The sequence below is a fragment of the Ambystoma mexicanum genome, chromosome 1p, assembly GCF_040938575.1.
Source record: "Ambystoma mexicanum isolate Mex_15411 chromosome 1p, UKY_AmexF1_1, whole genome shotgun sequence".
In the NCBI taxonomy this organism is placed as follows: domain Eukaryota; kingdom Metazoa; phylum Chordata; class Amphibia; order Caudata; family Ambystomatidae; genus Ambystoma; species Ambystoma mexicanum.
Window position 1 is genome coordinate 594,575,586 of NC_090921.1, and position 16,848 is coordinate 594,592,433.

Below are 16,848 nucleotides of genomic sequence, written 5' to 3' on the forward strand. Positions count from 1 at the left end.
CCCAGGACCTGCAGTTGAGAAAATACCCCTTACTCTATACCAAACTTAAAACTTCCTCCAGTATCTCTTGGATGCCTTTAGGGTTGAGGATGTTTTATTATTCGGGATGGAATGGGCTACTGCGGCAGACAATCCTCTGAGCCGCTGCCTTTCCCTTTAAATCTACATGCCCTCAAGAGCGCTAGCGATTCAGATGTGTGGAGAGGGGAAGTATCAGAGCTACCGCTAGATCCAGGAGGAAAGGGAACCAAGGCCAGAATTGGACTACGAGGATGGCTTCTGCTACAGAATCACTGACCTTGAGCCGAACCTTTGGGATCAACGGGAGTGGAGGAAAGGCATAAAGCAGACCTTGGCAAGACTATCAACACTGCATCCACTCACTCCCTAGGCTCCTGGGGTGGGAAACCTGGAGCAGAACCAGGAGACTTCTGCAGGGATACAAACAGGTCTATGCTTGGAGACCCATATGCCCTGCAAATTGCTATGAAACACCTCTTCCCTCAGCTCCCATTCTGCAGAGGGAAAGAACCGGGTCAGCCTTTCTGCCACTGAGTTGTACAGCTCTGTGGTTTGCTCTGCATTTAATGATAGGCTTGATTTTGCCCAATTACCCAGCTCCTGTGTCAATATGCCCAGGGACCTTGGGCCTCATTACAAGTCTGGCGGTAACCATGCCGGTAAAACCGGCAATTTGCCGCTGGTCTTGTACATTTTACTGGCGCCTGGCTTGCCGGAAACACTGACGGTCCGGTAAGTGAGATGCCAGTAAAATGTAATTCCCCATTCCCATAAATGGGGAACATGAAAGCACTGGCACCGTTAATGACGGTGCAGTGCTTCTGTGAAAGTCTGCTACCATGGCCGCTGTGCCTGGCAGGGTCAGACCTGCCATACACTGCGGCTCCGGCAGGCAGACTTGTACTTTGCCGGTCTGGAAACAACGGTGCTGGTATGCTTACCGGCACCATTATTTCCGGACCAGCAAAGTTGTAATGAGGCCCCTTGAGTGCTGACTATCCTGCATTTTACATAGGACATTGCAGAAGTGCTGTCCATTTGAAGGAGAACCTCTGAGCAGTGGCAAGCATGGCCTCAGAGCTCTGGAAGTCACAGCTAGCTCCCTCCAATTGGAAAAGTGGCCTGTATACTGCTCTGTCTCCATTTCCTGGTAGGAGTGATTCTGCACCAGTGCTCCCCAACCCATTTTTTTGCTTGCATCTGTGCTAAAAATGGTCTGCAGATATTGAGTTAGTGGAAATCCCTTCAGGAGGTTGGGCAACTGCAGCGACCATTGTAGGCTTTGCCAAAGAGATGGTACAATCGGAATCCAGGTGTCAAAGTCCACAGATTTGTCTTTTCAGAACCTGTGAAGATGCATCAAGAGGAGTCTCATTTGTAGATGGGCCCAGGAAACAAGGAAGGGTGGCCATGTGTCCTTATAATTGTAGGAAGTCCCTTGCTGCATTCTGAGACTGAGATAACAGTTTCCCCAGTGTTTCCTGTGGTTTATATGCTCTGTCGATTGTGAGCATCACCTTCCCTTCCACAGTCCACAACTTTGCCTCTATGAATTGTGATTCCTGAGATGGAGTTGGGACTTCACTCTGTTGATGAGGGACATCATGTCCTCTAGCATTGTGCAGGTTATCTCTGAATGCCATATCAGGAGATCCAAGGAGGGACCTGATGATCCAATCGTCCAGATATGGAAACACCTGGATCGGCTGGAGATGAAGCAAGCCAACGATTAGTCCCATGACCTTGGTAAACAGTCACAGTGTTGACTTCATCCTGAAAGGGATAGCTCTGAACTGAAAATGCTCTGTGCCTATCACACCAGAAATTGGTATATAGAGGTAGGCATCCTGAAGGCTCAAAAAGTTCTTCGCTAAGGGAATGATGTGCTAGAGAAACCCAATTTCAAAGTGTTAAGACACCACATTGTGATTCAGCTTCTTTAGATCAATGTTAAGTCTGACTTTTCCTGATGGCTTGGGAACAAAGAATACCAGTGAGTACCCTCATTTCTCCTTTTCCTGTGCTGGTACCTGTCTGATAGCCTTCTTCAGCTGCAGGTCCTGGATTGCCTGCCGCATTGCTCCTTTTTTGGCTTGAACCCTTGGGCACAGAGTTGAGGAACATTCTGTGTTGTGATCAAAGCGGCTCAGCCTATTGACCCAGGACCAGGCTACGAATACCAGATGCACCACTCACACCTGACTGACATGGCGTGAGGGAATGCATATTTCTGCTTCACAATCACCAGATAGAGTAAGAAGGCAGTGGGGGGAAAGAAGCTGACTAGCTGTCAGTGTTTGCTTTTTATCCGCTGCTTGTTTGTATTTGATTTGCGGTACACACATTTAGGGAAAGCTAAACTATAAGTCCCAGAATGCAAACTGCTGCTGAATGAACATCAGGGCTGGACGGGAGGAGTAAGGCATGTTATGGGACCACTTCTCAATGCTTGAAGCTTTTTTGGACAATGGTGCCCTCTCTGTAGATCTTTCTAGCTAATCATTTTCATGTGAGAGTTGCACCATTCATGGCCTCAAGGCCCACATCAATCGGCAAGCCTGCTACTTGTAAGGGAGCAAGTTATCTAGAATATTGCTGTAGATATGCTTAACTTAACAAGTGTAACAACAAAGATAAAATGGGGAAATCTAATAACATGCTAGTTTATGTATATTACTGGGGGAACAGGGAAAACTCTCTTATATCAACTGATACAATTAATATGATTCGGGTGGAAAATATTAGTTGGTAAGATTTTATGACTGGCCCATGTCCCTGAAAGGTTGGTGGAGATTGGAAAGAGTCAGCTTATTGTTAGATGTGACTAAACCAGCTTTTAAACTATCTTGCTGCTATAAAATAAATTTTGCTGGGCAATATTTCTTAAAAATTGCAACTGACCATTCTATTAATGACGTGAGCTTTATAGAAGGGATGAAGAATAACTCTATCCTTTTCTTCTATGAATTCCTTTTGAAATGTTGGCTTGGTGACCGCTGCAGTGATTCATGTGAAACCTGCAGCGAGATCTCTGCTGCAGGTTCTTAACCCACTGAGCTATTCCAAGGATTTGCTGGCTTTCAAAGCTTAAAATTAGGCTTCTATGAATGGTTGATATCTGCTGTTAAAATTAATAACATTTTTTTAGAAATTAAATGACCAGTGTCTATCGATCTGGCAAGCTAGACAAATGGTTTAATGCACATCTACATAAAATCTGCACATCTTGATGCAGATCTACCTAACTTCCAGGATTGGCCCGGTGGCTCCGGGCTTTCGAAACATTCTCCGAGGAGAGCGGGAGACCTATGGATTTCTGGTGCGCACAGCCGAGTCGGCTCAGTGGGGGCGGGAGAATAAAGCTTGTATTCCCAACTGGGTATCGAACCTGTGCATTGCACAGTGTCGTCGAAATCATTCATCACATTGAACTATCTCGCACGTACAATATAAGGTGAAGTTCCCAAGTCGTGGACTGGTCTCAAATCCAAGCTTCATCATTTAACTAAAGTGTGTGATCCTGGGCAAATCAAAGGCACGTCTAATGTGAACTACATAAGGCCTTTTAATGCATCAAATCAAGGAAGATCTACTATTTAACAAAAAACCTGCTAACCCAATACTAAAACTACATTTTTCCATAAACTCTTCTACAGAAACTCAGACGACCACATCTCTGAACCGCAAACCGCACATACTTCACCACCCTGCTACAGCATACGAACAACACATAACCATGCACAACAGCACATGGGAATCTCTGAGACTCGAAAATCACTCCTAAGCTTAGCGAACGTTGCAAAGCGAACTGAAACTGCCAACAGATCATCATATCTCACTTTCCTATTCCAACTGCACCCTACTAACCGCTCCCACAGCCTTCCTGTTTCACACCATCCTTTTTCAGATCCACCAGAGCGCCAGGGGACCACTCCGGTGATGATAGTGCGGGTACAATTAACCTTTATCATTAACATATATAATTATTTTGTCATTTGTATAGTGCACCAAGGCCTGGGCCATCTGAGTGCTTAACAAGCAAATGGTTACAAGTTTGTTTTGCTGTGGTAATAGGTTACAGTCGTACCACAAAAGCGTACATATCATTTAGGTTACTTACGGGTTGTCATGGACCGGATACATTGTTTACATATAAAGTTTACCCTAAACAGTTGCATTGCTTACATATAGTACAGTGTATACTATGGTTGCAGGGTTGATCATGTGCAGGATGGCGGCGCTTTAGCCTTCTTGGGCAAAGGACAGGTTTTAAGACCTTTGCGGAACATCCAAAGAGGTACGTCCACTCAGAGCTAGTGGCATGGAGTTCCACTGTTTGGCCGCGATCACCGGGAAGCTGCAGCCTCCGGCTTTTTGCAATTTGAATCTAGGGATGGCGAGGAGGTGTGAGTAGACTGATTGGGTCGGTCTGTTAGTCTGGGTTTATACCCAGATAAAATGATTTTTAAATGATGCCAAGTTACAATTTCTATATTTTTTTCTAGATAGTTCAAAGGTTGGCATGAGTGTGTGCATGTGTGTGTTAATATTATACATTCCCTTTCTTTACCCAGAGTTGAGGCAACGGCAGAATTTGTTATAACTTGGAGTAGTTAGGCACACGCTGTAAATAGCATAAACGTCAAGAAGTTTTCATTTTCAACTGTAGGCAGGTCTGGCTTGACGGTCATCAGGCCCAGTTTTGTCAGAACCAGCTCGGCCTTTCATTGTTCCAAGGCCAAAACATGTATTGTATATCATTTTGTGAAAAGTAATTTCAGCCTTACATTATTATATTTTATTTTCATAAAACAGATTGCTTTTTCAAAAACGAGTATAGGTCAGTTAAAAAGATAACTCCAAGTATGACTTTTTTCTCTCCCCTTGCTATTGTACTAGTTTTTGAATCTATAAAAGAGGTGTGCCAAGAAGGCAGGGCTTCTAAAAATGTGGGCATGGCCAGGGGCGCCGAGCATGGGGGGCTCTGGGGCCCGAGCCCCCCCCTTGGTAAAATCAAGTTGGTAAAATCAAGTCGGGGCTGAGCCCCCCCCCCCCCCGGGCCAGAGAGAAGTGATGCAGCATCGATGGCCCTTTCCATGGATACCGCATCACTTCTCTCCGGCCGGGTATAATCGCGAAAATGTCCGATTAAGCCCTCCCCTCTAGGACTCATATTGGTGTATGGTCCTGGAGGGGAGGGCTTAGGGCAGCGGTATTCAAACTGTGGGGCGCGCCCACCTGGTGGGCCGCAGCCTCATGCCCAGGGGGGCGCGCATCCACAGTTTGAAAGAAAAAAAAAAAGAGGATAAATTACCAAAGGATCGGGCTGTTGCTTCATCAACAAGCAGCAGCCCGATCAACGGCCCCTGCCACACATGCTTAGTGCAACAGGGGCCGGGCCTTTGTGAGGCCTCAGGCTCCATTAACAGCATATTTATGAAGACAAAAGAAGGTGTGTGCTTTTTATTTTCTTCATCAATAGGCTCCTAATGGAGCCTGAGGCCCCACAAAGGACGGGCCTCTGTCACACTATGGGTTGTGGCCAGGGCCGGCCTTTGGGGTCCCAGCGCCCTGGGCGAACTGGCACCCCCTCTTCCCCTGCGCGCCCCTGGTCAAAAGGGGGCGGGTCAAGTAGTGCCACATTTTTTCTCTTTCTTTTTTTAAACCTCCTTGCTCTGGCGAGGAGGTAATTATTTGAATAGGGCACATCAGCACCATGTTGTTATTAGATGAGCTCTGCCGCCGCAGGGTCATTTAATAATAATGAGGTGCCTGAAACGCCTTCTGCCACTATGCCAGTTCGGGGGAGCCCTTGAAGGACTGCCCGAGCTGGCGTAGTGGGGGGCTAATGGCGCCTTTTGTTGTTGAAGGCGCTGCGGCGGAGGGGCGCATTTGGTGACAATCGGGTGCCCCGATTGTCATTGAATACGCCCGCCTGCCGTGCCTTCTCCCTCTACGCCAGCTCGGGGGAGCCCTTGAAAGACTTACCCGAGCTGGCATGGCAGGGGCTAGTGGCGCCCTGGGGGGCGTGGCGCCCCGGGCAGTCGCATGGCTCTTCCCCCCCTAAGGCCGGGCCTGGTTGTGGCAGCAGTGGTGTGGAACTGCCCAAGTGTCACAGAAGTGCTAGAACATTTTGGGCACAAGCACTTACTGTTTTAGAAATTAAGCACTTGGTATACACATGCAGTTGCACTTAAATGTTCATTAAAACAGTATGCCCTCAAGAGTATGCTATCACAGAGAAACGGGGACCCCAAAGCCAGTTCAACTACCCACTCCCATGTGTGCTACTGAACAGGTAGAGGTAAGTCGAGAGCCAACCAACCTCTTTCTCCTATCTGTCCTACTGTACCATACAAATAAGGGGAATCGCTCTCCTGCAGCCTTTCTCCCAGTCATCGATTCTTGATGATTTACAGGTGCAGTCAAATAAAAAAGATTTTTTAGGGGTGCATTTTATTTACAAAAGTAGCGCATTGCTAAAACGCCTTGGCTGCCAGTTCGTTGTCCTTGGAGCGTCCCAAGCTCCCTACCCCCTGAGAGCCACCAACCTTGGGTGCTGTTTTATAACAAATGAAAGACGCAGACAGAACAATAACTGTGTGAGTCAACTGAGAGATGAATGCACTCATGCTCCATTCAGAGAGAGGCTTTGAAAATGTAGCTCTGACAAATCAGAGAATCAGGGGGGCAAAGAAGCACAGCACATCTTGCTCCCTCTTCATGGGTTTACGGTTGCCACCTGAAAGGTTGCCAGCAGCTAACCTGTCAACCTGTCCCAACGCCATGCCTCGTGTCCTATTCCCTGGTCAACCAAACCCTGTGAACTCATAGGCTGCATACGACCCACAGAAGTCTTTTTACCGCCCGTCCTGAAGGTCTGTTTCTTGCACTAGTGATATTAACACGTGCAGCTCCAAGGTATAATATTAACAACCAGTGTTTGTGGGTAAAGGGCCGGCATAAAGTCTCTATGTTTAAGACCCCTGGCTTTAAGGAACAGGAAGTAAAATAATCCATGAAAGTAACAGGAGTATGACGTTCCTGGATCTACATGGGGTAGAATAAAAGTAGACTAGAAGATCAACAGCCTGGGGGCATCAAGTTTATGTAGGATGGAATGGTGGGGGTCTGAGTCACCTGAGGAGACAGGGGTATCTTACAGGTCTGAAACCTGGTAATCCACTTTACAATAAAAGACAACATGGAGAGGGGTGATGTCTCTGTGTGGCCTGTAAATCTGCCGAGATACCACCAAACTGTACTACCATTACTGCCACTTGGGCTGGCGGTATTACTGCCGGATTACAAGTGGTGGTAGGCAGTGTTAGTCCCCATTAATTGGAGCCCATAGGACTCCATGGTGGATTTCAGCGGTATTACTGCTGGTAGTAATTTTGCTGGTGGTAATACCCCAAATTGTTCTATTTTGGGCGGTATGGTGGAGGAAATACCTCCAGCTTCTTGCTGGAGGATTTTCCTCCACCTTTGCCCTCAAACTCATAGTTGGGCGGTGCGATAATGTGGCTCTATTCGGTATTACCAGTGTTGCCAGTCAGAACTCATTTACCTCAGCAATTTATTCAGTTCTCTGTTTTTTGTCCTGATGCTTACAATGTGCGATTTGCATTACAAGCTGTGTGCCGCAGACTGCTTCCACTCTAAGCGGGGGAGAAGTTAGGACTGTGGGGATTGAGATGGCAGGACTTTTCAACCTTTTGACACGAGGGGCCTTCACTGAGTCTTGGGGGGGCATCACCTCCCACGGGATATGGTACAGTATAATCACCTCGTTGCTTTCTAACACTGGTTCCTCTACATCAGCCTCTTGCTGACATAGAAGGGTTTATAGCTGTTCAGTGGGAATTCAGTGGTTAAGATCTGTGCTGGACTGCCATCTTGTGATAAACAGCAGCTCTTAATCTTAAATTTGTCGCCATCGCAATTCTCACTTCTCCCACAGCAACAGCAGAGCCCGCTTGCCAGTGCCTGATAATCCCAAAATTCTCTTTAATTTCATGCACAGCTGCATTTTATTTTTACAAGGTTATTTTACTCACTGAATGCTGATCAAGTGTTTTAAGTCTGGACTTTATTAACTGGGTGCTTGTAATTGCAGCACAAGCACTCCTTACAATCTAAACTAGAGGTGTGTTTACAACGTTGATTGTTCCAAAATACATGTCCTAGTGTGCTGCTTTGGGTCAGGTGGCCCCCTTTAAGCTGTACACAATGATACATTGTCTGGTTGACATACTATGTGATTTGTGTATTTTATAAAGGAAACTAAGACCACTAGAACCAGGTAGGTGTCAGGCATGCACCATTCAACTAATGGCTTTAACTGGACAGGTATCTGGGCAGTTAAAGGCACATTTGCAACAAAGCGGATACTTTCCTGGGTATTTGATGGCAATGCGTTGTTACCTGGGCTTTTGATGGCAATCCATGGTAGTGGCACAAGTACCTGGGCAGTTTTTCAGTCCTTATTGATGGAGCATGTAGCTAGGTATTTGATGGCAGAGAGGTAAATACCTGGGCAGTTGATCACAATCCTTAGCAATGGAGTAAATACCTGGCCAGCTGATGGTAATCCTTGATTAGGGTGAAAGCCATGGCAGTTGATGGCAATGGGGCAAGTTCCTGGGTATTTTTTGGCAACCATTGTCTATGGCCCAGGTTCCTGGTCAGTTGCCGTTCCTTCTTGGCAATATTGCAAACATCTAGGTAGTTTACTTGACAATTGTGCAAGCACCTGATTAGTAGCTGGGAATGGAGGATGGTCCTGGCAGTTGATGACCATTTCTGCGATGCAAAGCCGGAACAAGGAGGGGGATATCGGAGTATGTGGCTGATGCCCTCCTCTCCAGTGGCTGTCCTTCCGCCATGATGGCACTTTCCAGGACCCTTGGTTGGGCAGCCTTTGCTGGCAAAGGAGCTAAACCTGTTGGCTTTGCTAAAGCTAATTTTAAAGCTGTCACTGTTAATTCCAGTAATTGCAGTCCTGTGTTTTGATCACATTGGGCAACATCTGGGAAGGGCCACATGGCTATGGCTATGGATCACTTCGTTTCGTGTCCCTACACAGAGTTGTGTTCTTGATAGGACGGTGAAGTGGGAGAATGGGATAACACCCTCCCCCCGATCACATCCAGACCATGGCCTAGGGGATCACGGCCCAGGAACCCCCCACGAGAGGAGTTCGCTTATTTACCAGATGACAAAATACCCTGCTTCAAAAACATGCATATACGAAGACTATGCCCACTAGTACACCCGGGTCAAGCCGACCGCTGCAACATGGATCAGCTCGACTAGAACAACAGCCAAAAGTATTCACATCGTTAGAGATGCCATGATGACATAGCCAACAGACAGGAACACACGTGCCACCATGCACACTGGTCAGTCACACACCAACCAACACGAAGAATATACTCAGTGCTATGACGTAGCGGACTGACATACCCACGGACATGCATCATTGTTATTTTTCACATAGGCCTTCTACAGCACCGCAGAAACACAAGACGCCTGAAGAGCTCTTGTATATGCTTGCCGATGCTTTTTCTACCTATCACTATGAAGATGCCATCATGTATATCTAATGCTGTGTATGACACTCTGTCACCATGCAACCCCCACGGTATGGATTATGTACCGCCACCCACGGACTAGGCCCAAGAAGGCCACAAGCAAGAGTCCCCAGGCAGAAGCCTTGCAAACGAAAACAGAACGAAATACAAGTGCTGACCATGCAGAACAAACCCCAACGAGAGCCCGCAGCCAAGGCCACGATGTTGCAACCTGCATGCCGCGCGCCCAGCACCAAGGTTATATGTACAGGTGCCAAGCCGTCAGAGACAAAATACAAAATCTAATGCTCATAATTCTACTCCAGCTACGGTCTCCCCACACGTGACTAAGCCAAACTGACAAGGTGCCAAGCCTACGAGACAGAGAACCGCCAGGGTCCCACGTCTGGTACACAATCTGCAACAACGAAACGGCAAGTTGGACACCTACAGCGATGGGAAAGACCTGCTCACCAGCCCGTAAGCAGACCTGTCCATTGTCAGCAAAAACACATAGTTGCACATTGTTGCTAATGTCAGGTACACCGCAAGCTGGGAACGACGATGGTCCCAGGCTTGGGGGCTCGCGGGAGAACCAATCAGAATACAGGGGGGCTCATCACTGACGCTATTACTCTTAGCCAATCACCAAAGGTCCCCTTGTAACAATTCCAATGTAACAACTGTTAGGGACAACCGAAGTGTACCAACTGACCCGTCCTCATCCACTAGCATTTCTTCCCATAGGGGATCTATACTAACTCTACCACTCGGGGAACCAACCCGAAGTGGTGATAGGTTTTGTGATGATTTTCCCAGGTGACGCAAGTAGCGCGTCATACTGCTGTTAAAAGGGCCTGCGAGCCCCGCTGATGACTAGAGCCACTCTGGATGCATACGGACTGAGCGGATCCCTGCCGTTACTCTGATAAACAGCAGTAGTTGCCTTGCTCCTTGTGTGTGTCTCATACTCCTTTTGGGAAGCGGGAGGAGTTGGGGCCTCCTCAGCCCAGAGGTCCGCAGACGCCTCTGCCGGCCCCCGGGAGATCACCCCGACAGCGGGCTGTCATTTGAGCAATTTGGAATATATTTCGGTGAATGCCGTTTTTTATTTTGCACACTTTAATTCTCTCTGCATCCGTCTACAGTAACCTCAAACAAGCATTGCAATGCCAACCGTTTGGGCTTTTGTGCAGGCAGCGGAAAGGCACTTGCCAGGCACAGCCATATTGGTATTAACTGGCCATTGATTGTAGCAGGTGCAAAATGGTGCGAGTACCAGGGCCTCTAATAGCAGTCCCTGACAAATGAGGTGTATGCTCGTTTCTTGGAAGATAAGACGTTATTAAGCATAAGTGGGGTGTACTTTTTTTTTACTGACTCCTTCATTTTTTATTAAGGGGTGTTTCAAATGAATGTTGAAAACCAGGAAAGTGGGAGTTTTTAAAACGTGGAGACAACCATGGCTACAACATTTAGACTCGAGTGCTTCCATCAATCCCAAACATCACCTGGGTGCTACATCCCTATCTGGTTACCCAGAGGTAACATCTTAGCAAATGTCACTTGTGGCTGGCCAATCTACAGCAGCACTATTGTAAGTTTGAATTGTTGATGTTTTCTGAACTATGGCACCACACACATCTTGCTTGGTAGTTTTTAATCGGGAAACGTCTTTACTTCTCGTTTCCCTTGAATTGGGAACTTTTTTTTGGTGGTGGTACTCCACCTGGCAGCTGTACCTTCTGTTTAGCAAGCACTTCATTCTCCCATCCTAGTTGTGTTGCTGGACGATTATAGAGCGGTGGAGGAGGGGCAGTGATGTCTTACTGGAATGCAACTCGAAGGCTTAAATCTCCTTCTTTCTTGACTTTAGTATATGCAGTGCATGCTAGCCAATGTTTCCACTGTTCTGCGCTGCACCCAACACCCCTCCTCCCCCGCGCGCCGTTGCACCAAGTTGGCGACTACATGCAAATTTGTGGTCATATAACTGCCAGTGATGTCACTTCCTGTATTTGGGACCCCTCCCCCGGAAATTCATAAGTCGGCTCCCCTGGGCAGTGTTGCCAAATTGGCGACTTTCTCGCTATATCTAGCGAGAAAATGCGCCCCCCTAGCGACTTTCTGCTAAAAAAGCGGCTAGCGAGAAATCTAGCTACTTTCTTCCATTGGTTTGGGAATTCCACTTTTTTCTTTTGGTTTCCAAACCAATGAAAAAAAAGTAGCTAGATTTCTCACTAGCAACTGACCTAATGCGGACGTAACTCTTGACTTGACAGCTGTGGGGTCACCAGTGTATGCAACAGCAAAGCGTGACCCCATCCTGCAGCCTGTCAGGCTCAGCCTCCATTTCGTGGAGTGCTGCACTGATCAGGCTGCTGATGTAGGACACTGGCAAACGTTGCCTTTCGGCTCTGCGGTTTTTCCCCTGTGAATTTAGAATATGAATTCAATATTCACTTGCATTAAGAATATTTAACAGATTTGAACATCTTTCCATCGTGTGCGGTCAGTTGTGTATTTTAGAAAGCTCCATTGGCGCATTTTGGCAGAATAAACCCATAAGGCTGCAGTCAAACATGTTTGAACAACTGTGTTGCAAAAATGAAAATAGCAAAACATAAATAAATGTCAAACTTTTTATTCCAGAAGTAAACTGTACTATGATAAAATATCAATACATAATTCAGTATATGGCTCGATCCGGAAAAGTAATGAATTCTCTGGGGCTCTATGCAGCAGGACAGGCAACCTTATGCCACCTGGAGTCACACCTAGTACATTCTACATGTTTTCAGACATATTAGTGCATTCGTAGAAGGGTGATTTTTTAAAGTGAAATTAACAGATGTTTTACCGCTCTGATTTTCAATCACCCATCATGCACCTGCCCAATTATGCAAATTAGGTGATGACGTCATTTAGCTACTTCTAGCTACTTTTTGGGCAGCCAATAGCTACTTTTTTTACTGAGGAGTTGGCAACACTGCCCCTGGGCATGGCATCAACTCCCGTATGTTTTGGGTTTCACATGTGGGAGAAGGGAGTGCAGTGGGGTGTGGGTGATTTGATGATTGTGACAGATACGGATTTGGAGAGAAGGCCGAGGTGGATGATGAGATCTCCAAAGGTGTGTTTGGAGTTGGCGAATGTGGTGTCGAAGAAGAGAGGTATGCGGGGTGAGATCAAAGCTTTGGGTCAGGATTATGTGGCAGGAAAGGAAGGATACAAGGTGTTTACGGATGGTTCAAAGGATCCTGTGTCTGGGAGAGTGGGAATGGCGTATTATCTAGAAAACATTGGGGAGTATAAAATAGGACGACTGACGAATGATGTTTCTATTTGTACGGCTGAGTTGGTGGCGATTGCATTGGTGATTGATAGGGTGTGTGAGTTGGGGTATGAGAAAGTGGTGGTGTTCTCGGATTCATTGAGTGGGTTACAGGCGATTGTGGCAGGGGATGGTGATAGGAAGGATGTGATTTTGGACATTAGGATGAAGATTGATCGGTGTGTGCGCGGGGGTATGGATTTGGAGTTGGCGTGGGTTCCCAGTCACAGTGGCATTTTGGGAAATGAGTTGGTGGATCTGGCGGCGGGTGAGGGTATGAGGAGGGGAGCGGTTGATGTGAGGTTGCCTTTGAGTGTGGATGAGGTGAAGGCTGTGATGGTGAGACGGGTCCTGGATGAGTGGCAGGAGAGGTGGGTGAGTGGGGTGAAGGGCAGGTGGATGTTCGGTGTTCGTGGGAAAGTGTCGGTGAAGGTGGATGCAGGGAGTTCAGAATGGAGGAGGGGGGAGGAGGTGATGCTGAATCGGTTGAAGATAGGTCATGTGGGGCTGAATGACTGTCTATTTTCGAATAGGGAAGCTTGAATCAAGGGACTGTGCGGTGTGTGGGGTGCCTGAAACGGTGGGACATTTTTTGATTAGGTGTGAGAGACATGTTGCAGAGAGAGAATTGATGAGGGTTCGGTTGACTGCATTGGGTGTGGCTGAGCTGAGTGGGAGGACTTTACTGGGAGGTGATGGGGAGAGAGGCAGGAGGAGGAGTAGTGTGATGTTGGATTTTGTGAGGCAGACGGGGAGGTGGGAGGAGTTGTGAGCTTAAATGGAGCTAAATAATAATTAGTGGATACGGTGCACATCATCCTATAGGATGGGGAAGCGCCTGCGTGGGTCCGCCCACGCCTCCGATAATTAAGAAGAAGAACTCCCGTATGTGCTTCAAACGAAGGTTAGGTGGCAACCCTACTCATCCCCCAAATCCTTAACTCTGCCAGGAGCATATCGCTCTGCGTCATTATGGCCCAATCACCAACTCTAAACGTGGGTTTGACATGTTATTAGAAATAAGCATTTCGAATTAGGACGATACGTTGCAACCTTTACACCTGCCGCCACCCCACTAGCCCCCTACCGTAGCTGCCCCGCTTGATACGGCAACGTTTAAAACTGTTGAGACGTTAATGCTTTCACGAGTTTCGAAATATAACCTCCGTTACCACAAATCCGTCTGGGACATTCGCAGAGAGTTGGGAATACATCTCTCGGTTGGGGAGTCCAGTTATTAATATTGTTTTTCCCCAAAACGTATGGGACTCCCGTTATAAAGCTAAGGCACCTTTGTGTGCATGCCGCATGGAAGTGAAACGACTTCAAAAGTGGAACTTGGAATCAAAAAGCGATCACGACGTACATTACTTGAAACGGAACGCGTCGGTCACGTGATGAAGACACGCAGCTAGGACCGTTCTTCTAATTAGAACTAGTCGCTACCATCTTGTCACTCCCACTGTGGGCTTCAGTTATCTGGCACCTGTGCATTAAAGCAGTAAAAAGCTGCAGGATCGCCCCTGTCCATGGTAGGTGGGCTCTGATTTATGGTGTTTCGTTTTGGTTCCTTCCAGAATCACGTGAGAGATTGGCCGTGCCCTCCCGTAATTTCCTGCTATTTTGAATAAACTGAGGCCGATGTTAATATTAAGAAAGAGGGTGTTTTGCCACTTGTGAATGGTGGCAGTGAAAAACTCTTAAAAGAAATGCGGATCGAAAGATCACGATTGAAGCGATAATACATACTTCTGTGTGTGCTGTTTTTTCAAGATTGTTCTAGAATACCTTCCAACGGTTCTTCAAGAGTGGCGATTTCGTTTTTGAGATGGTGAATTTGCCCTTGAATGTATTTCTCATTTTACTAACTCCTTCAGTTCAGCATATAGGTAACTTTCTCTCATCCCGTCCTACTATGTCACTTGGAAGTTTAGAAAATGTTGAGTCCTTCCAAATTGCAATACAGCCAGCAAACCGCATCTTCTTTCTCTAAAAGTCCCTACTTGGGATTGCATGTCTTGATTATCAGACTTGACTTAACATTTTATGTAGTTTCATTAAATCTTTAAAGCCCACTATGCCAAAATAGTCCTAATCTTAACCTTAAATTTCTCCTGTAACAACTTTGTGATGGTAAGTGGCGGTATCTCATAGCTTTCTAAAGGTGACTGAACATTGTTAATTTGTCCACATGATCATAGATGTTCTATGTATGCAATGTTTGCATTGTTCTGGAAGATAGTTGAAAGGGAATTGTAACTGCAAAGTGCACCTCCCAAACAGTTTTTGTTGAGTTTTTGGAGACGTCAAATGATGAATTTATGTTCTTTGTTGTCCTGCATTCTGTGGGTGCTCACATAGGGCCTCGTTACGAATTGAGCAGTGTTGTAAAAATCGGGGGTACTACAGTGTTAATACCATTACTGCCACATTACTGCACCGGTGCAGACAGTGCTCCAGATAAGATTTTGAGGTGGAAGAATTTTTCTCAGATTTTTAAACTTTTACAGTAAATGTGATTTCAAGAGTAAAAATTACTTTTCTTCTTTGCGAGAGAGTAAAATGTATGTGACATCCAGCTGACGTGTGCAAAAACTGTATTGAAATAATTACCATGCAATTCTGCATTGTGACAGGATACGCCTTTCATTATTTCTCTATGGTCTGGCCATTTGATCTCTCTTGTATATATTTAAATGTTGAAAACACAAAAACATAGTCAATTACACAGTAAAGCAAGCATGAATTGTATTGTGTGTGTTTTGAGCTTCAATAGCAGAATTGTCATTTGATGTTTAATGAAAGCCCTCATTTGTAGGCGCTATTACTACCTAATGTTATAGTACAACCGTGCAGGTAGGCAAGGACTCCATGCTAAATTCTATACCTAATCTCACCGTCAAATGGTTAGTTATAGAGCACTTTTGGCAAAGCTCTGTACATGGAACATATTTATCACAATTCTCACCAAACCGAAGTTGGTACTCTCGACCTCGAAAGGCTGAGTTGGCAGTGCCGGAATTCGAACCTGCAACCTATAGATCGCAGCAACGAGCGCTCAACTGGCTGAGCTTTCTTATTGGCTAACATCCTTCAGAGAACGGTAAACAGTATCGACTGAGGTGTAATAATCACAGTGCCTAGATGTTGGACGAGCCATTTATGAAGCACTACATAAAGTTAAATACCTATCTGGATTATCACAGGGGTAGGTGTTGCAGAGTTTCTATTTCAATTAGAAATGTAACTTTGATTTGTTTTGTTTTTTAACAGCACTTACAGTTCCTGGCGAGTACCTTTGAGCAGACTCTGCTGCCACTGACCATTAATAGTAATGTACCCCATTGACTGCAAGGTTGAATGGATGTAAACTAGACAGTGCATACTCCTCATTTTACACACTGATTTTAAAATTGGAGTGTAAATTAAATTATAAGTGTAAAAATGATCTGCCTCCACATGATTATGCACCCAGCACAGGAACTCTGAAAAATGCAATTGTGCAATACTGGTTTGCTTTCACTGGAAAAAAAGAATAGCCTGTTACAAGATTATTCTCAATTGCAACTTAGTTTTCCATTTTATTAATTATACAATCCTAAAATGCTAGGAAAATAAATATGCACGGTGCTTCCGTTAGCTCCATGAGCATCTACACACAATACTTCAGAAGCTGAATGGAAAGAAACCATTCCTTTTAGCACAGTATACAGTTCTTTTTTTGAAAGGCTGTTTCTGAGGCTTTTCTCCATGGCTTTGCAATTACATCCGTGTAGATAAAAATCAAAAGAAGCGTTCCGATTTCTGTCAAGTAACCTGACATTTGCACTGCTCTCTGCTCTAAATTTGTGCGTAAATGTACACAGGAAAATAATAAAGCTGTCATATTTGCAAGATTTTCAGGTATAGACAGGCATG

The 16,848-nt window shown here is 45.9% G+C and overlaps 1 protein-coding gene and 1 long non-coding RNA gene across 5 annotated transcripts in view; one reads left to right on the top strand and one right to left on the bottom strand.

The window, feature by feature from the left end:
* The window catches only part of LOC138576339 (uncharacterized), an 87,682-nt gene extending 73,426 nt beyond the window's left edge, over positions 1 to 14,256 (bottom strand). The window contains exon 1 of one of the 2 annotated variants that reach the window (XR_011303963.1): positions 14,103 to 14,256. This is a non-coding gene — a long non-coding RNA (uncharacterized lncRNA). Of the gene's footprint in view, positions 1 to 14,017 lie in introns of both variants that reach the window. The other variant, XR_011303964.1, reaches the window with a different exon arrangement.
* A 76-nt stretch (positions 14,257 to 14,332) lies between these two features.
* LOC138576293 (zinc finger protein 414-like) overlaps positions 14,333 to 16,848 on the top strand; it is a 659,544-nt gene continuing 657,028 nt past the window's right edge. For 2 of the 3 annotated variants that reach the window (XM_069649545.1, XM_069649544.1), the window contains exon 1: positions 14,337 to 14,462. In XM_069649545.1, coding sequence (XP_069505646.1) covers positions 14,460 to 14,462 — 3 coding nt within the window. In that variant the 5' untranslated portion in view covers positions 14,337 to 14,459. Of the gene's footprint in view, positions 14,463 to 16,848 lie in introns of all 3 variants that reach the window. The other variant, XM_069649546.1, reaches the window with a different exon arrangement.